Raw genomic sequence first — 21,716 nt, forward strand, 5'->3', positions numbered from 1 at the left:
TTCGCACACATAAACAAAACAGACTCATAATGCTTCAATAACTTTATTGTGCCCAACTGGAACAACCTCCATTTTAGGTAACCATGGCAACACTTGCAGACCAATGAGGTAGAGATTTTTAAACTCTAAAAAGCAGCTGGGCCAGGCAACAAGCTCAGCACAACAAACCTGATCAAAAAGCAAGAGAGAGGGGCAGAGAGAGACCGGCAGGGGAGAGGCAGACAGACAGACACACTGACGTGACACTAGGTCTTTGGCACACAGCTTTAGAGTCCAAATAAAAACAAGGAGTTAAGTTGCATTTGATGGATTACAATAGATAGGCCTAGTAACACTTAACTCTACATTCAACAGTAACACAACAATATAAGAAAGGAAATTAAAGGGTCATGCTCTAGATGACTCTGCCTGCCCCATTCTACTGAAATACAAGAGGGGAATTAAAACCACCATCTCCCCTGTTTCCCCAAGTGCAAATAAAAAAAGTGCAACAATTTGATTAAAACTATGTACAGTCCACAATCTCAGAGGTCAAAGTCCGTTCCAACGTCGTTGCCATGTGTATCTGACCATTGATAGCAAGGTTGCTGCTAAGCAGCAGTGGCATTCAAAGATGGAATACTTAATGAGTGGATCTGCTGCATAGCCAGATCATGCATCAACCATTTTATGTTACTTGTTAAAATAAAATGAAAACAACTTTCAAAATCACAAACATCTACCCCAGGTAGTTAGAGAGAGGAGAACTACAGGTTGAATACTAACTAAAAAACTACCAATTCGGGCCCATGCTTCAGCCGAATACTGCAGGTAGGAGTAAAAACAGTGTAAAAATGTCTGAAATGAACTCCAAACTTGAAAACATAAAAAGGTCAGCAGACCTGCAAAAAAAAAAAAAAATATGTAGAGGCAAAACTCACCTGCCAACATAAGAGGCTTGCTTAATGAATACAGATGCAAGGCATTTAAAAAACTAAAACAGAGAAACTGTGAAAAAGCTCTAAAATCAGGAAGGCATTTTCTATTTGCCACCTGCAGAAATTTGGGGTTATCTCCATGGTGATGGTTGTCTGGGTAACTGTGCAAATGGGTCACCATCACCCAGCCCCTCTGTCTGCATAGTGCCTTAGTGAACAAGTAAACAGCAAAAAGAGAAAGCAGTGCAATACTAGAACTTTCTACAGTGATCCTCTCCTGGCTCTATCAGCTCAGGGAAGGGGATGGCACAGTTAATCTCCCTCAGCCCAGCGAGCCCAGTTCAGCCCTCTGGGTTAGCAGCAGAGTTACGGTTGGCGCTGCCCATTCAGCTCGAGTTGAGGCTCTTCTGGTTGCGCATGAGGGGCCGGTGACTACTCAGCACGTCCATGGAGTGCTGCCAGTGCCAACAGGAGCGGCAGTAGTACTTAAAACAAACCTGAGAAAACAACAGAGAAACATGGTTTACAGTCACACTCAAACATCTTATATTTGTATTTACATCAGATTCAATGTAGACTAATACACATTCATCCCTAACTATGACACCTTTCAAGGACTTAATTTCATAAATAAAGGTATTTTTCATCAATAATATATGTCTAAACGCATCAACAGTCCTAAAGAATCAATTCTGTAAACTTGTTTGAACATCATCGCCGTTTCTTAAGTTTTATTTTCTGACATCATTTGAGCACTGCAGCTGCACGTTGTGTGTGAATGTTTCATGCTGAGAGGAATGGTCCAAAATTAAAATTTTTAAATTTTAAAATAAAAATTTTTACATTTTTAAAAACTTTTACATTAAAAGTTATGGGTGTTTTTACCCTCTCATTTAAAGTTAACATTTCAGAGATACATGGTTTGGTTACGACAACGATGATGTTTGTAAACCACTCAAATGAACTACACAACTTACATATTTAGTTCTTTTGTACTGTTGGTTCATTTAAATTTTTATAAATTCATGTTGTTTTTGTTGCTGCTATAGAAACGTTCAGGGCACTCAATTATTCCTTAATGTCGCTTTTTGCACTTCTTGGTGTCATAGCAGTAACCTTAGTACTGGCAAAACATTGATTTTAGCAATATACTGTACATGTTACTATTTCTACTTTGTATTTTAAAGTTCATTTTATTATATGTGATTTACTAGGTGCTTAGAAGTGTTTTGAAAGAACAGCTTAAAATCCCTAAAAATTAAATAAACATGCTTTTTGGTCTTTTTTTATCTTTTACTATTTTGTGTAAAGATCTTTTATGTTAAGATCTAGTTTAACTCTTGCGTGGTTTTTATGTTTTTGTTACTCAGTGGTCTGGTGGACCCACTGCATTGTTGGTTTATTTATGTAAAATATTACAAACATATTATACTAGATGTTTTAAATATCACAAGTGGTCAGCGTAAGGTTCTCCTTTAGCAGCTGTAGCCACTCAGCAGCCTGTCCATGTTGTCTACCCTCAAAGTTACACACACACACATATATACAAACACAGAAACACACACACAAACAGCAGGCCATGTAGAAGGAGAACAGAGTGAAGGACACAGCACCTCCACACTTTTATTCCTTGCAGGTTCACCCAACACCACATGTGTAATTTAAATGTGTAGGGGGTGTACAGTGTGAAGTCATTAAAGAAGTGTTATTTTATATGTTCTTCACATACAATGAGCAAAGGCCAGTGAATCTGAGGTTGAAATAATAATAAATCGCAACTTTTTTTTCTTTTGGTAAACATTAAAAAATGGGTCCAACAGACCCAAACACCACACAAGAGTTAAACAAGGTACATCATGTTTATAAGGTGTTTTTTAGTGTAACTTTAATAACTTCAATATCATTTTATACAATGATATATTTAGAAAATATTGTAATATTAATGTTATCCATGCCACCCGCTAAGTGTACTGTAGCAGGGCTCAGAGCATCTGATACAGCATAGAATCACTTTCTCACCTGGTCTCTGCAGAAGAACGGGCCTGGCTGACGATTACATACTTGGCACATGGAGTCATCAAGGTATGGGTCAATCTGAACCTAAAATAAGTGTAAAGCAAAAGCATGAAGAGGCAGAAACAGCTGATAGAGAAGAAACTGACCATGAATAAGACTGTGCATCTTGTGTAACTCCAGATAATCCTGAATGCAGACAATGCTCTCTACTCTCTGTGCACAACTCTCTCACCTTCTTGGTGAACTTTGTGGTTTTGATCTCCACAAATGCAGCGCTCACTGCTTTAAGGTAGCTCTTCTGGTTCCTGAACGTCACACGTCCTGATCCTGTAAAAGCCAGATATCATAAACTGAACAGCCATAATGTAATTCCCATGATGCACGAACAGACTGTGAAGTCTGAATGGCAGACCTATTGGATATTTGTGCTTGTCTGTGTCAATCCCAGCGTAAGTGACCCCTCCAAACAGTTCTTCCATGATGTGGACCAGAGCTTCAGCATTCAGCATGCCATGCAGAGCTCCCACAAACACTGTTCTGCTGGGAAAGAGCCGCAACGAAGGGCAGCGCACAAAATTACTGTCTGTGATCACCCATGGAATTACCTGCACCTGTGTGAACAGGAAAAAGAAGAGTTTTATCACAATCCTTATTACAGCTTGAAGTATTTGTTCAGTCTGGTTTGGCCCCCATTTTACAAATATGTGTCAGGCTTGTGTCAGGTTCAGATTTCACGCGCAACCTCCCTCCCACTCTTTACAGATTATATCCAGCATTTCCCTCACTTTAGTTTCTCTGTTTACTTTATTGTTCCTCTCTACTTTCATTACCTTGAAACAGTTTTTATATGGCATGACGGAGTCATTCATTTGTGTTGTTTAGTTTAGCTTATTCAGTTTTCAGTGCCACCAAAAAGATGTTAATGTTAAATTCATCTGACCAAATATTTATTTATATGTTACATGTAATACGTTCTAGGTTACGAAAGTTGTATATTAAACAGAACTAACATCTTGCTGTATCAGCATGAGAACCGTGCATCACAGGAAGTTTATCCACAGTAAAAAACCTGAATGTTGTTTGAAAGCACTGCTTGATGAACCAATTTAACTGTAAATTAACAGTAATTTAACTGATGTTATCTTTAAAAGCATCAGGTTTCATTCAGAATTTTGGGTGATCTGACAAATTTTGTTGGACTCTGGTCAGTTTTGCACTCAACACTTGTTGATGTGGTTTGGTACGGACTCGGATGTTATTAATTGTATTGTGATCATGATCTACCTTACAATATATTCAATTAAAGTGGTGATCCAGTTATAACAAGTGTGCATTACTTTGACCAAAACTGTTTACATTTGAAGCTGAAATATGTCAGAGAGTTTTCTAAAAGAATAAGTATATTTTTCACTGTGATACTCACATCCTTGCATCGTATTCTTTTGCTAGACATCTTATAGTAATACTCCAGATAATCGCCGGGATGCAAATGGCGCTGGGTGCAGGCCTGCAGCAGAGCCTTCACTGACTTCTCAGACTCAAACACCAGGTACACATAACCTACACAAAACATTTAGTCTTAATGTGCATGCTGACAGATGCCATGATTGACATTGTGTGCTGCAGAGCAGCTGCCATTAGCTGACACCACTGCTTGAATCTGAAATAAGTATATAATAAGTGTTCAAATGTATAGATACTAATCTCAATCTCTTTATCTAAATGATGAAACTCCTGAGGATATATGCTAAAGAATGCCAAGGACCAAAACTGTGATTACCAAAAGGCTGATTACCTTGAGGAGGGCATCGAGGGTGCTTGCCATCCTTACCAGGCCATTCCACCTTTAGGGGTCCAAACACACTAAATGTGTTCAAAAGACTGGCTGTAGAGACAGATACATTCATAGAAACATATTATTTTTCACTAATGAATCTGAATGGTTTCTGTGTGTCTGTGAATTAACAAACAAACAGAATTCCATGCAGCAGGCAGGCAGCTTTGTAATGAATATACATGACAGACACCTGGTTTTGAAACACTGTGCAAGATATGCAACCTTTTTGTACGGGAATCACTAAACTGTGCTGTCTCCGGTCCTTAGTTCAAGCAGCTAGAAAGGTTAGTGTCAAATTTTGTACTTCACACAGGTAAATTAACTATCATATCATGTCATGCTTAAGCCATTTATGTATATCATCAATGTCAAAACAAAACAAAAAAAGAAAATTTGCAGGAGAAGAAACAACAATGTTAACTGTCAGTTTAAGTTAATGTTAATAACATTTAATTCCACGTCATTTTAGACTGTTTCTGTGATTCCATTTATCATGATTTTTGAAACAGTGCAAACAGCAGTTGGATGTTCAAATTATGAATAAAAACAACCAAAATGGAGGCACAACATTTTGCTCCATATGTGTGTGAGTGCATACACTATATTGGCAAAAGTATTTGCACGTCTGCCTTCACATGCATATGAAATTGAGTGACATCCCATTCATAATCCATAGGGTTTACTATGATGTCGGCCCACCCTTTGCAGCATTCTTTCAGAAGTGCATCTGTGAGGTAAGACACTGGATGAAAGGGCCTGGCTCGAAGTCTCTGCTCTAATTCATCCCAAAGGTGTTCTATTGGTTTGAGGTCAGGACTCTGTGCAGGCCAGTCAAGTTCTTCCATACCAAACTTGCTCACCCATGTCTTTATGGACCTTGCTCTGTGCACTGGTGTGCAGTCATGTTGGAACAGGAAGGGGCCGTCCCCAAACTGTTCCCACAAAGTTGGGAGCATGAAATTGTCCAAAATCTCTTGGTGCTGAAGTATTAAGAGCTCCTTTCACCAGAACTAAGGGGCTGAGCCCAAGTCCTGAAAAACAACCCCACACCATAATCCCCCCTCCACCAAACTTTACACTTGACACAATGTAGTCAGACAAGTTCCGTTCTCCTGGCAACCACCAAACCCAGACTCATCCATCCCAGACTGCCAGACGGAGAAGTGTGATTCGTCACTCCAGAGAACATATCTCAACTGCTCTAGAGTCCAGTGGCGGTGCTTTGCACCACTGCATTCAACGCTTTGCATTACGCTTGGTGATGTAAGGCCTGGATGCAGTTGCTCAGCCATGGAAACTCATTCCATGAATCTCTCTATGTTCTTGAGCTAATCTGAAGGCCACATGAAGTTTGGAGGCCTGTAGAGATTGAGTTGCTGTCGTTCCCAATCACTTCCACTTTTTTATAATACCACTGACATTTGACTGTGGAATATTTAGTAGCGAGGAAGTTTCACAACTGGACTTTGTTGCACTGTTGCACAGGTGGTGTCCGATTCCCAGTACCACACTGGAATTCACTGAGCTCCTGAGAGCGACCCATTCTTTCACTAATGTTTGTAAAATTAGTCTGCATGCCTAGGTGCTTGGAACATCAGTGACTGGAACACCTGAATTCAATGATTTGGATGGGTGAGTGAATACTTTTGGAAATATAGTGTATGTGTGTGCATTACTCACCTTCTGTGACGTCCCACGGCACTCCACCAAGGAACACTTTACAGGAGTAGATGGGGTTTTTGTAGTTGCGTGGAGGCAGCTGTCCAGCCCAGGTACAAGTAGCTTCATTTGTTGCTATGAAGAGCAGATAAACCTACTTAGATTTTAAGGACTTGATGACAAAAAACTAATGACAGCATCAATCAGTTGCAACCACAATTTAGATTCTCACCTATGAAATCTATATTTCATGTCATACAAATTTAAGTCATGATGTATCGTGCATCAACTACAAACAGACCTATTATGATTCAAACAGTGATTCTGTCTGACAATAACTGCTGTTAACATTAACATGCTGACAGAACAGTACCTGCAGCCTGCCTGTGTAGTTGAGCCTTCCTCTCAATACTGGCGGAGAGGTCTGGTGACCCCAGGGTGTCCCAACTGGGCCAAGTGGATGATTTCGTCCAGCACTTGGCCAGTGACCCTTCAGGCACAACAGGGAGAGTGGGGGCAAGAGGAGAGATGGGCTCCTCTCTGTGCCCTATGCCCAGCTTTACAGCATCCTTCTGAGAGCCAGACAGGAGGAAGCTCATAGGAGGAGAGATCCGCAGACTAGACTGCAAGAGGATGGAAACTTGTATTGTAACTCTAACTGCATTCAGTTTAACAGTACTTTCTCAGTAACGTGTGGTAAAACTTCACTGTCATATTTAATCTAGATTTTCATGGATAATAAGCAGCCTCTGTAGCCCAAGCGGATGCTTTATGCAGCATGTTTTGGTTCTGTGCCTACAATGAAGGCCAGTCCAAGTCACTCACCAGGTAGTCTCTCATTCCCAGATGCCCTAAGTTTTGCAAAGACATCTGCTTACTAGAATTTTTTTCTTGGAAGTCACTCTAACTGTATCTTGCTAGTTATAATAGCTCAAATAGTCTTTTTAAGCTTTAGCAGTCAGAACAGAATGAATATAAATGTTCTAATAACTTTCTTAACAATGTTAGAAAATGAATGATGAATCTAATTTTTCAGAATCCTCTGACTGTTTCAATAAGAGACAGAGCACCTTAATCACGCATGGCCATGTTGTGGTTGTGTTACAATCAATTAATTGAACGCCATTAATCAAATCCACATGATCCCGTTTGAATCCCTGTCTAATTTTTCAGTCACGCACTAAGTGCCAGTAATTTGCTAGAAAGAAATTACCATCGTCACTCAATAAGACGAGCTGATTCTACAGTTGTTGACCTAAACCCAGATGATGTTTGTATCTCCTGAAGTTCGATGCTGCTCACCAGGTGGTCGGATCCAGAGGAGATGCCACTGGTTTCAGAGTCGACGGGGCTGCTGGATCCAGAGTTTAGCAGAGAGCGAGACTCTATTGCTGGAGTAATGCGGGCCAGGCTGGGGAAATGTTCCAACAGGTCCGCTCCACCCAGAGAGCCTTGGCTCTGATAGCCCTGTGGCCTGTCCAGCGCATTCCCCAGAGGACTGGTCAACAACCCCAGCACTGCCACACACAGAGAGTACAAACCATAATGTGAGACACTGAATGTAATAAATGCAAAAGTTTTAAGCACCTGAGAAAATTACATTTAAAAAGGTATTTAACTGCACACTACAAGTTTATCTGCTCAGAAAATACAATAAAAGACTGAATACACATAACATTTTATACAGTAACTGATTTTATGTCACCATTTCCAAACTTTTCTTCATGGCAAACCAGTATTAAATTAAATCAGGAATGCTGCTGATGGAATTGAACAAATTCATGTGATGGCTGGGGGCATCAAGGAGAACATGGGGACCAAACCTTGTGTTCCTCTAACCAGCTTCTAAGATATTGACTACTTTTATTTGTATTTGTTGTGATATGTTACATAATAGGATTGTGTATACACATATTGTCGCTGTCCAGAAGAAAACGCATGCATCTTTAAAACAGTAACTTTACAGAAGGTGGCAAAAACATTGTTACCTTTTAATTTTAATATAATGTAAACGCTAGCTACTGTGCTTCAATGTTACAGAAAAACAAAAATAAAAATGGATATACATGCTTTGTTTTGTTTTTGGACAGTGATATTAAGAATATTTCGAATTAACCTTGACTACTAATGATATATCATATAGGACAATAAAGGAAACACCAAGAACAATACAAGTACAACAATTCAAACAAGTAACAACACAACAATAAACTGTCAGATAATAATGAGAAAAATATTGTTAAATCTAACAAACATACACCTAAATACACTAATTAAGCATGTGAATGATTTGATGTGTAACAAAGAAAAATGTCAGAGAGAGAGTCATCCTGGAGTGACATTCGCCCTGAATGAGACAGCAGAATTGAGCTGGTTTGGGTGCTGTGCTGTGCTAGCGTCTGTGTCATCTGCTCTATTAGGAGAATTGGGCCAGAGCAAATGTGAGGCACATAGGGACTTTACATTTAGATGTGTGTATGCGCTATGGACAACATCCCATCCAAGCATCAAGCATAGTTTAACATGAGGACGAATGTTCACTTTCAAATATCAGACTAAAACACTCCCATTCTGATAACCGCATGTTTTGGTGACCTGAACAAATGTTAGTGGATCAATAGAACAGCTAGCTCTGATGTGTTTGGCCTGGCTCAGGGGAAAAGTGATTAGTCATGCATGAGTTAAAAATATGAGACAGCACTAAGACTGAGCTCACACCTTCCAGAATGATCTATCATCCCACTAACACATACTCACTCTCACTCTCTATCTATGCCTCTCTCTCTCTCTGTGTGCCCATATCTCTCATAAACACACAGACACACAAATTCCAGAACGTCCAGAATCATCTATCATCACGGCAGCACATACTAATGTCCACATGCACATATACATGGACCTTTGCAAAGGGCTCAAAAATACACAGAAGAGTTAGAAAGAATGACTAACCCCTTAAACTCTAACCTTGTTAATCAGTTATCCATTAATCTGAATACTTATCATTCATTTTGGTTCTCACTGGTTTAACACTTACAGCTGGTTTCCAGATAAAGCTGGACCCAGATAAAACTTAATTCTAGACTAGAAAGGCTTTTCAATAGTTCAAGACTAAGCTTAATCTGTGTCATGGGTTTTATACACCAGCACGTAATGTTAAGTAACATGAGTAAGCATTCAATCGGTGTGTGCAGACGGGGCTATGGTACTCACTGGTCGCAGGGGAGCAGGGCTGTGCTGGAGGTTCAGACTCAGGGCAGCTCCAGGGCTGGTCCCAACAGGGCAGGCCGAGAGACTGCAGACCCAGGCTCAGCTCCGTGATGTCCGGCAGGCCAAGGGGAGCGTCCTTCTCCTGGCTGCAGAACGGCATCCTGCTAGCCACAGCAGAGCATCCTGTATCTGGCAGATCCACAGAAAAAACATACAAGAGATATAGTACAAAAAAGTAATATAAAGGAAACATAGAGGAAAGCATGCAAGAGACAAACAAAAAACAAAAAAAAAATAGTTTGACAAAAATGAGCTTACGCAGACTTAAACACAGTGTTTTGTGCCCAACCGACCAGGAAAAAACACACATACGCAGTTCAGAGACAACCAAAGTAAGCACAATGAGCTAAAAGATAAGAACTCAAGAGACCAACCTGCCACACTGCCCGTCGAGGCCTCCATGAGCCTCCGTGAGCATCACTGACTTGTTAAACATGTGACTGTTACAGTGAGTCTCTCACTGTCAGAGCCATTCCCCTCTCTAGCACATCAAATGGCCACTATCACATCCATCGCACCAGCTTCACTCACTCCAAAACACTTCCAAGCGCCTCAACACGCTCCGTATGTGTGTGCGGGTGTGCAATCGGGATATTGAGCTCTCTGCTGCGCTGCTCTCACCAGCTGAGCTGCATCACACCACTGATCTGAGGACAGAAGAGCAGTAGTCTCTCTCTCTCTCTCGCTCCCTCCCTCTCTCTCTCTGTCTATGCTGAGTCAGGCCTGAGGCTGGAGGCTGGCCAGGTGACAGGGAGGGAGGGGGAGAGAGAGAGAGAGAGAGAGAGAGAGAGAGAGAGAGAGAGAGAGCAGAGCTAGCTCCTGTAATCACTGTGATTCAGCTGGTCTGAGTGAACAGTTTTGTTTTTCCTTTCCAGTGAGTGGACCTGACACACCCTGGCTTAATCGGCAACAAACACACAGGCTTGAAGGAGTTCATTCTTCTTTATCTGAGCTGCGTATGCACAGACAAGCTGTACAGCAGGGGTGGGCAATATGATAGTATTTATCATTTTCGTGATTAATTACATCAGAATATGCTTTTCTGAGCATGCTGTGGATCTCATCAGAACACCAAACAACAGCATGTTTCATTACAAAGAGTATAATTAGTCTTGTTTAACTGGATTTAGTGCAGTGCAGTATGGGAAGACTTCAAAGGTAAAAAACATGCATAGAATGTGTTTCTAAAAGTACACAGAAACCCTTTCTAATCAGTGAATTCAGCTACTTTAAGGTGCACCCATTGCTGACACAGGCATTAAACTGCACACAGACAGCTTGTATAATCTTCAAGAAAAGCACTGCTAATAGAATGGGACACTCAGAAGCTGCACATGAGCCTGAGGTCACCATCATCAATGAGAGGTATAAAGCCCCCCCCCAGCACTGGGTGTGACGAGCAACGAAACTACATTCTCTGGAGCAAAGGAGATCCAGCCAATACCTTTGGGAGGAGATGGAGTGATCTGGAACTAAGCAGCAATTTAAGAAAGGTACCGTCCAAAATTATACTATTTAATGAACACAGCACTGAATTGTTCACTGAAGGTTGAAGAGAATTATATAAAGAGGGGAATGTAGCAAAGTTTGTGCAATATTTATGTATAGATATGACTATGTGGTTGTTGAAGCACAGAACCTGTTGGTGTAATTGTTTTTCCTCAGGTAAGCTTATTTCATTTATTGATTGCTAGTTTTGGGCAGGTGTGCATTGTGCAACAATCTGGAATTTTCCCCTTAAATGAACATCTTCTTACTATGTTTTGGGGGTTTGCATGCCATACATTTTTATATGCATGAAACTTCTAAGTAATTCACTCACTGATAGGTTTGCTAATGCAAGACCCTAAACTCAGTGGTATTGTCTTTAGTGCCAGGTGCAGACTAAAATTTTCTGCTGCTGCACCAAACAGCAAGCAAACCAGCATATTCTCATTTATGAAACAGAAATAATACAAAATAGCAAAATGTCAGACTTACATTATTTGCATACTTGCAATCTAAGTAGCTGCATTCCTACCTAGCTACTTATATATTCCTTCAATTTATTTTTAAAATGTACATGTAAACTAATAATCAAAATAAAGAAATCTGCTGGCACTCTATAGTCATTACAGACTCAGATTGAGCTCTATTGTTGGTCCTCGTGCTCTGAATCTGGTATGTAATTACATTAACAGCAGATTTTCATTAGTTAGTTTAACATTAATGTTTAATATTACTGTCTCTTTCCTCAGATGGATCACATCACTATCTGTATTTACATACATGTAAATATTACATCGCTCAGACACTTCTTATAGCTGTTATCAGCTTCTTTATGTATGTATATATCTGAAGTATACGTGTGAGTGTGTCTATGCATATGTACATGGTGAACATCACTTGAGTAATAAAGTTATTATGGCCGATTTTATCAGGAGAACTCATCATATCTCTATAAACGTGTGTCTGTATACAAACAAATCTTGACTGCTTCAACATGAGAGATGCGCAAATGTACTGCTGCAGATTAAGAACAGACATGGCATCACGTGGCATCTATGCATTCATATTTCCGATTTCAACTAGCCATCAAGCTAACCTGCTGTTGAACATTATTACTAGAGTAATTTAATCAGTGTCTGTCTAGAGTTCGACTAAATAAATGACTTCATATGGTTCCATTACAGTTAAAACCCTGAATACCTACACAGCTGCCTATGAGGGAGCAAAGCAGCTCACTCAGGATTGAGCCATGTCCACAGTGTAGTTTTTATAGCATTTCTTAAATGTGGCTTTCCTTTGGCTTTTTTGTCAGATTCAACTTATCAAACCTTTGAAAGAAACAAAGTATTTTGATAGACATTGTGTAAAATATCTACCAGAGTAGTGATTGTAACTATCTTCCTACAGCAACAATGTAGGCCACACATGATTACAAGCACATGCACACAACTGCCATGTCTATTCCTACCTTGTTAAATGCAGTAAGGTACAGTTGACTGTGAGCGTGTGCGCACATTGGCAGGGCCGTGTGCGACTTGAGAGTCTGGAATGGAATACTCACAGGAGCAGCATGATTCAGCAACAACTTAAAACAAGAAAACCAGCTGACATGGCCATTCTGATGCCAGATTCAGGCATTTACAAGAGCGCCGGCTTGGGAAAGTACATGTGCAGGCACTGAAACAGCTGTAGGAAACACATGAGGCACTACAGTAGCTCAGCAGCTAAACATCAGATGAACCAACCATCTTGTTGCTGTAGCTTTTTCATAACCCTAACCCAACATAATAGCTTGAAACAATATTATGTACTGAAAAACAGGAATCTGAAATATACAAACTACCATGTACAAACTGCTGCAAATTTACAGCAGAAATACTGCAGTAATCTACAATGTTCTCTAAGTACAGCAGACCACTGTGCATTCTGGGAGATAACACGTTTCTTGCCAAAGAATTTAAGATTATATTTTACAGCATTATTGTATTTTACGACTATATATTTTATGATAATTAGCTGTTATTTGCAGAGCATACTGAAAACGTGACCCATCTCTGAATGCTATAGCAATTTGGACCTTCCCAGCCTTGTGTTTTTGTTAGCTGCTTTTCTATTTGATTTATTTCAACCAGCTTTTACTTAAAGACTGATGCACATAACTGATATCTTGTATATAAAGAGCTACATTAAGCCAAAATTTAACAATATACACTGCTCAAAAAAATAAAGGGAATACTCAAATAACACATCCTAGATCTGAATGAATGAAATATTCTCATTGAATACTTTGTTCTGTACAAAGTTGAATGTGCCGACAACAAAATCACACAAAAATCATCAATGGAAATCAAATTTATTAACCAATGGAGGCCTGGATTTGTAGTCACAAACAAAATTAAAGTGGAAAAACAGGCTGATCCAACTTTGATGTAATGTCCTTAAAACAAGTAAAAATTTGGCTCAGTATTGTGTGTGGCCTCCACGTGCCTGTATGACCTCCCTACAATGCCTGGGCATGCTCCTGATGAGGTGGCGGATGGTCTCCTGAGGGATCTCCTCCCAGACCTGGACTAAAGCATCCGCCAACTCCTGGACAGTCTGTGGTGCAACGTGACGTTGGTGGATGGAGCGAGACATGATGTCCCAGATGTGCTCAATCGGATTCAGGTCTGGGGAGCGGACGGGCCAGTCCATAGCTTCAGTGCCTTCATCTTGCAGGAACTGCTGACACACTCCAGCCACATGAGGTCTAGCATTGTCCTGCATTAGGAGGAACCCAGGGCCAACCGCACCAGCATATGGTCTCACAAGGGGTCAGAGGATCTCATCTCGGTACCTAATGGCAGTAAGGCTACCTCTGGCGAGCACATGAAGGGCTGTGCGGCCCTCCAAAGAAATGCCACCCCACACCATTACTGACCCACTGTCAAACCGGTCATGCTGAAGGATGTTGCAGGCAGCAGATCGCTCTCCACGGCGTCTCCAGACTCTGTCACATCTGTCACATGTGCTCAGTGTGAACCTGCTTTCATCTGTGAAGAGCACAGGGCGCCAGTGGCAAATTTGCCAATCCTGGTGTTCTCTGGCAAATGACAAGCGGTGTTGGGCTGTGAGCACAACCCCCATCTGTGGACGTCAGGCCCTCAAACCATCCTCATGGAGTCGGTTTCTAACCATTTGTGCAGACACATGCACATTTGTGGCCTGCTGGAGGTCATTGTGCAGGGCTCTGGCAGTGCTCCTCCTGTTCCTCCCGCACAAAGGCGGAGGTAGCGGTCCTGCTGCTGGGTTGTTGCCCTTCTACGGCCTCCTCCACGTCTCCTGGTGTACTGGCCTGTCTCCTGGTAGCGCCTCCAGCCTCTGGACACTACGCTGACATACACAGCAAACCTTCTTGCCACAGCTCACATTGATGTGCCATCCTGGATGAGCTGCACTACCTGAGCCACTTCTGTGGGTTGTAGAGTCCGTCTCATGCTACCACGAGTGTTAAAGCATTACCAACATTCAAAAGTGACCAAAACATCAGCCAGAAAGCAGAAAGGTACTGAGAAGTGGTCTGTGGTCCCCACCTGAGGAACCACTCCTTTATTGAGTGTGTCTTGCTAATTGCCAATAATTTCCACCTATTGTCTATTCCATTTGCACAACAGCTGTGAAATTGATTGTCAAACAGTGTTGCTTCCTAAGTGGACAGTTTGATTTCATAGAAGTTTGATTTACTTGGAGTTATATTGTGTTGTTTAAGTGTTCCCTTTATTTTTCTGAGCACTGTATAATGTTTCCCTCAAACCTTTGTCCATCCTGGTTGACCAGCATACCAACATTCAAAACACAACATATGCTGGTTTTGCTGGTGACCAGCCACTCTGGTCTATGCTGTTTTTTTCTAGAAGGGATCAAACTATGAGCACCAGGAGACTTGGAGCTACATTACCTGTCATGTAAGGATGTGGGTGAGTTAGACTTTGGACAGGTTTGGTCCAAGCCCCTGTTGGAGAGTTCCCCAGCCAGATGCTCATTCTGCTGACGACTTCTTTATCAGCATGGCTGTCATGGACATGCAGAGCTTCATTCTAGTCGGACACAGTTATGGACAGTACAGCATTTCTACCACATTCATTTGATCCATGTTCACCTGAGGGTTATAGAACAACGTCACACATTTCCTCACACTGAGCATTTAGCTAGGTCAGGAACTTTTATTATCTGAAAAGGTGACTATTTCGAGGTTTAAAGGCACTAGAGAATGATATCACGTTCCCACAAGAGCTGTTGTTCCTCGCCGTAGAGGAGGAGTCAGTAAAAGGGCACATGGCGGCTAATGAAATCAGTGCTGACGATGTACAGAGACTCGCAGGCTAACATGGCAGCTCCCATATCGAATTAGTACAGAACTGATGTCTAAGAGGAAAACTACGTAAAAAAAAACACTTTAGCCACTCTGGGTCTTCAGCTTCCACGCTAACTGTACTTACCCTAGTGAAGTCCATGCCTCACTGAGCTAACACCACACATCATCCTGAACCAACCGCCACCTTGATTAGACTCAGACGCTGCCCCTGCTTATATTGTTATTCTACGCGCACTAAAAGGCAGTTTTAGCTTGAATACAGTGCGCTGAATACTGGGTCACACTTAAGTCCTCTGAGTGAGCCTTTTTACATGAAAAAAGCTGATTAATGGCGTAAAGAGTCTGAGGACTTACCCGTTTTAATGCCATGAAATGTGGTCCATGTACAGCAGTTTAAGAGCTTCAAGGCTTTCTTCTCTGTAATATGACTGCTGTCGTCTGTTTCTCTTTTTACTTTTTCATTAGCATTTCCTTTATGCATCACTCTGGCACATGTCCATGTACACTAGAACAATAAAAGCACTGAAAAGGGCCTGGACAGTTTTATTCTCTGTTTCAACCAAAACTGCCTCATAAATATCACTTATGTTAATGACAGTGCAACCATTTGAACATGACTGACAAGGTGCAATTAGTGCTTTTAGGAAGGCACATTGTGTCATTCATTTCTGCATCTGAATGAATTAGCAGGCCTACAGGTGTAACAAATCAATACGTAACAAAAATAACAAAGGTTTGGATGGCTTGACACACATTTTCTGTAATTATTACAAAGAATTTTAGAGTAATTTCCTCCATTACCATGAGTTCAGTTGGGTTTGTCAGTTCTTTATTGTAAACATTACAAAGCCAGCAGCTAACGTTATAACATACGTTTGCCTGAGAATGCTCCATCAGTGCAGTCTTCACTGCTCATTCTCCATGACTGAAAGTAAACAGGGTTAAAGTAAACAGGTGAAATATTTCAAGTATTACAAAGATTATTTACCTCCACTTGCATACTGTAATGAAATTACTTCATTACTTTCCACCACTGTCCATTCATTTACATTTTCTCCACAGCGTGTGGTGGTAGATACCTTCCCCACAGTCTCGAACCATACCACTGAAATTTTTAAATGAAAATGTGACAGTCTGGTCCACTATTGAACTGTTTGAAACAAGCACTGAAGCTGTTCCAAAAGCTATAAAGTGACCCCCGCACTAGACAGACACACACACACACACACACACACACACACACACACACACACACACACACACACACACACACATATATATATATATATATATATATATATATATCACTGCTGTCTGAACAAAATCTTGTATCTCTGTTTTTGACATACTTTGAAAATGTCTGCTGCTCTTTACATTGTGTGTAAAATTCATAATGACTGGACCAAAGATAACGGCCTAAAATGTCTTAGGAAAAAGTCTGTTTCCATTGACTTACATTATATAATTAAAGTAGGTTTTTTCCTTCTCCTGTAAAGTTACCATTTTGGAGATGGTAGAGAGGTTTATATATATATATATATATAATATAAGTTTATATAGTGTACTTGGCTGTGTGCAATAACAACAAATATGTCACCTAACAAAGTATTATATCAATATTGTCTATGATTATATACATTTCTGTTAAATACTGGCCTCACTTTGGGCTGAATGTACTAAAAAACATATACAAAAAGCATACAAAAAGCCACTGTCCAAAACAGCCAAATGTAGTGAGAACCTCTTCTTGTTCCATAAGTGCTCTGAGATTAGGTCGTGTTCCTCTTGGTGTGATGTGGGCCTCTGTCAGAAGTTCCACGACCAGCTGACTGGGTTTTATATCCTCACATGACGCTACTCCTCTAACTATTTGCAGCAGTGCCCTCTGTTGCTGGAATTGTCATGAAGATGAAGGGCAGACTCACACTGTTTATCTTGCTGTGCCGCCATCAGTCTACAGAGACACAATACAGTGGAGGGGTCTGAGTAGTTTGCGCACATCCTGTGCTCTACGTGGGTCTTTATCTCCAAACTGTGACTGCGTCACACCAAAACAACTGGAACAGTTGTGTTATTTAGTTTATTTATTTACTGTACACACAACATATAAGACAATAAGAAATCATTTCCTGTAAAAAAGTAGATGTGAAAGATACTATTTACACTTTTCTAAACTTCAAAATAGAATATGTAAGTGTCATGTACGTGCACAGAACTATTTCAAAACTTTTGACTGTTATTGTTGTATAATAAATAACATAAATACATTTCAAGATGTATGCAACTCGTGTTCTGTGTTAAATTACAGGTAATCCAGTGATTATTTAAATTGCCATATAAAGGTAATGAAAAGAAATGGCCACTATCTTTGATCTTTGGTAACTGACATATTAACAAAAAGTTATCAAATTAAAAGAGTGGACATCACAGAGTGGACAAATGTCTAACAGCATGGACAGCTAGAAAGAATTTAGTGTAAATTTACACTAACACAATCTTAGTAATCATATCATAATCTTAGTAAAATTACATATATTGATAATATTCATAATTTCTGTGATTTTATTTTTGCTCCCGCTGAATGTACAAGCAAAGCCACTATCAAACGAGTAAAATATAGTCAAATTAGTTGTAGTCTAAAGCATTTTGTTTTTTTTTGTTAATTTAATTTATATGAAATTCAGACACATCTGCCTCGAGGACACGAAAGTGCATGTTTACCAGTAATGATGTGCACATGAAAGTGTTGCTATGAAAATCGCTTCTACCAAACAAACAACCATGTTGCTACTTTAGACCAGAGGTCGTCAGTTCGGGTCCTGAAGGGCTGGAGTCCTGCTTACTTCCTTACCACACCAGATTTAACTCAGCCACTAATTACCAGGCAGGGAAGAGCAGGGAAATCACCAAACAGTGCAGGACTCCAGCTCTTTAGTACTGGAATGAATGGCTGCTGCTCCACACTAGAATCTTACCGAGCCAGGTGTGTCATGGACCTCTGGATATTATGGCCACTCTTAGCGCTGCATTCAAAGAATTCTGCCTGGTACTCCTGAAACACAGTCACAAATGATAAAAAAACACTAGGGGAGAAGCAGAATACAGATAAGAGTGTTTGTATGGTTTATCACCTCAGCCAATTTCTGGCCCTGTCTGGAGGTCACTTGTCTCCTTCCCCCTTCCACCATGTCTGTCTTATTGCCCAGTAACATCAGACATGCTCCCTCAGCCATGTCTTTCTGCACAAAGGATGGGCTTACATTAGAATAACCAATTGTGCAACCAGAACACCATCCACAAACTGGCATGCAATATACTTTATGGTCTTTCGGTTAATATTTCCAAATCACTGGACATCTTTATGTTCCAATTTGTTATAGTAACTTACCTGTGGGAATGCAACAACTCCTGAAAATGCCTCATTTGCATCTCAAATTAGCCTCACCTGAATTTGGTCTAGCCAGTCACGCAGTGCCATGAGCGAGGTGGCCTGAGTAACATCATACATGGCCAGGATTCCGTCAGCCTTGCGGTAGTACTGCTGAGTGATGCTGTGGAATCTGAGACAGAGGAAAGAAAAGCTCTTCATTGCTGAAGTGCTTTTCATTTCTGTGATTTAGGTTTACAGAAATATTGTACTTGACTAGCCCTTTAAAGAGGAATTCTACCATTTAAAAAAAAAATCTGAATGATTAAATAGTTTAGCTGTAAACAAAGTCATTCAGAGTATTTTGGTGTGAAATGCTCCGTACTAGAGAACAGAGCTATTGTTCACAGTGGTGGGGACAGATAGATAGCTCACTTACAGAAAGTTATGATGAAAATAAATTTTACATGAATATGAATATTACATGATGCCTGATAAATTGTTTTACACTAGTAAAGAGATAAGATTTAGGTCTAAAACAGGTCTTTGTTATACACAGTAATGGCAGAGTGGTACAAGCAGGGCATTCTAAGGCAAAATAGTGTGCCCCCCCCCCCCCCCCCATTCCTTTTTTTCAGATTTACCATTACTTTACCATCATCAATACTACAAATAAAAACTCAGAAGACATGTGTAGGTTCACGGGTGGTTTTGGATAGTAATAAAATGGCTATATTAACATTGTAGACATAATGATTCCTGGTTCCTATCACCACCACTATAAAGAAATCACAATAGAAAGATTTCTCTACAATGAACCATTTCGCATCAAACTACTCAGAATCACCAGGTTTGAATCTTTATGATCTTTAAAGAATTTTTGAATAAGTGGTGGAATTCCCCTTTAAGCTCTAGGCTTATTAAGTTGGCTTGAAGCTGTTTTTTTTGTTTTATTCTTATTACTAAACTGGAATAGCAACCACCTGGGATATCATAGTAGTGACCTAACAACACCTTAGCCTTAACAAATACTAAGCAAAGCCCTAACACCAAGCTGGAATACATCTGGATACCACCTGGAATGGCTATATAAACCCAACGTAAAGTTTGTTCACAAACTTTCCTTTTCTAGCAATTAAGATGTTATCCAGTAACTACTATAAAACTAATGTGTAGTTATGAGCATGAAGAAGGGAAGTCTGCACCTCCACAGGGTTTAAGGGGTTAAAGCAGTAATTTATTCCAGTTTTTTGGAATAGTGCAATAGTGCTCTTACCTCTCCTGTCCTGCTGTGTCCCAAAGCTGAAGCGCAATATGGGTGGAGTTAAGTTCCAGACTTCTCACCTGGAAATCCATACCTGTCAAGTAAATGCAAATGGCTTTGTGTTATGAGAAGCTGCTCACCACTGCATCTGTAACCAGTTTTGAGTTACCTTGCTTGGGACAGGTTCTTTATCTAGGCACCAGTACAGGCAGGTGTTAGAATTGTGGCTTACCTACAGTAGCGCTCATTTTATTTGGGAAATGGCCTCTGCAGTAGTGGTGGATGAACGAGCTCTTGCCCACTCCTGAGCTGCCTAAAAACACCACCTTAAACACACGCTGAGGGCCACCCTGAGAAAGAGAACAACAGGGTTACTGAAACAGAGAAAACTGTACCACGGCATGCATAGAGAAGACATAACTCATAATTATTTTAATATTTGACATTTGATTAGATCTGGTACTGTAGAATGACAGTAATTCAACAATCAGAAGGTACTGTGAGAGAGAACGATCAAATGTAAAGAGGTGTCATTGAGGCAAGTTTAATCTTCACTTTCTGCCATGCAAATTTCTGACTTTCTGTATTTGCATGTTATATTACAGCCTAGCAAATTCTTTCTTTCTCTCTCTGTTTCTCCTCTCTCTCTTTCTCTCTCTCATAAAAAGGATGCAAAGCAATTTAAAAGATGTACAGAAATACCGTATTGCTGTCTAGTAGCGTGACAGCTGTCTGGTTTCTTTCTGATAGTTGTGTTGTCTCTGCCGCAGGGATCACATCAGGTGAGCCGTTCTTCAACTGAGTGGCAAAACTGAGCTGCCTTAAGCATCAATAAGAAAACATACCAATCCTTTAGAGCATACTCCTCAAGCCAGATACAAACACAGCACAGATCAAATGTTCCAGAGCATTTGGAACCTGGCATTATATAAATAGTTATGTTTGTACACTGCATAAATTGTGTAATCACTTAATACTTCAGTATGTCAATAACGTTCGACTTTTCTCTTTTCTTAGACCATATAAAATGATATTTGTCCTTTGAGTAAACATTTCAAATGGATTGACAGAGAACTTTGAATGCAAGTCAATATCAAGACTTTTTTCCAGTTGCTATGAACTTTACAAAGAACGCTTGTATTTTTAAATTATGTTAAAACATGAAAAATGACAAACGGAGATTTTGTTCTGACAGGAAAGATGCGCTATTTATGCATTTTAAGAAGTTAATCAAAAGTAATTGCATATAAACCTTATGTTAATTCAAATGGTTCTGCATATATAAATACTTTGGTTCAGTTGGGTAAATTGTATCGTAAAGAAGTTTGTGAATTTCAGTGACGCACCTGCTGACAGGCTTCTTGGCCAGGAAATAATCCCCAATTATTGATCCTTTCTTCTCTAAAGGTCTCTTCATCTTAGGTGTCTATGGAACAGCCCATGGGACAAATTTTGTCTTTAGGTGAAATCAGGAGTAGAATGTCAATCATACACAAGAGACATAACTGTACACTCTTCCACTGAATAGCTATGAATTGTATCTCACT

The 21,716-nt window shown here is 40.2% G+C and overlaps 2 protein-coding genes across 2 annotated transcripts; both read right to left on the reverse strand.

Annotated features, from left to right (window-relative positions):
- Window positions 1-27: 27 nt before the first annotated feature.
- Window positions 28-10,377, reverse strand: cpeb1a (cytoplasmic polyadenylation element binding protein 1a). Its single transcript, XM_017706764.2, has 11 exons — window positions 10,071-10,377; window positions 9,640-9,825; window positions 7,732-7,946; window positions 6,803-7,052; window positions 6,451-6,564; window positions 4,729-4,818; window positions 4,357-4,493; window positions 3,346-3,544; window positions 3,166-3,260; window positions 2,937-3,017; window positions 28-1,414 (listed from the first exon to the last, which is right to left on the reverse strand). The coding sequence occupies exons 1-11, from the start codon at window positions 10,096-10,098 to the stop codon at window positions 1,304-1,306; spliced, it is 1,506 nt and encodes a 501-aa protein (XP_017562253.1). The 5' UTR covers window positions 10,099-10,377; the 3' UTR covers window positions 28-1,303.
- Window positions 10,378-16,856: 6,479 nt separating this feature from the next.
- On the reverse strand, window positions 16,857-21,613 carry LOC108432657 (ras-related protein Rab-13-like). The gene is made up of 8 exons (XM_017706644.2): window positions 21,516-21,613; window positions 20,872-20,989; window positions 20,402-20,519; window positions 20,182-20,263; window positions 18,984-19,098; window positions 18,670-18,777; window positions 18,514-18,590; window positions 16,857-17,492 (listed from the first exon to the last, which is right to left on the reverse strand). The coding sequence occupies exons 1-8, from the start codon at window positions 21,584-21,586 to the stop codon at window positions 17,405-17,407; spliced, it is 777 nt and encodes a 258-aa protein (XP_017562133.1). The 5' UTR covers window positions 21,587-21,613; the 3' UTR covers window positions 16,857-17,404.
- Between the last annotated feature and the right edge of the window lie 103 nt (window positions 21,614-21,716).

The sequence above is a fragment of the Pygocentrus nattereri genome, chromosome 11 (genome assembly GCF_015220715.1).
Source record: "Pygocentrus nattereri isolate fPygNat1 chromosome 11, fPygNat1.pri, whole genome shotgun sequence".
In the NCBI taxonomy this organism is placed as follows: Eukaryota; Metazoa; Chordata; class Actinopteri; order Characiformes; family Serrasalmidae; genus Pygocentrus; species Pygocentrus nattereri.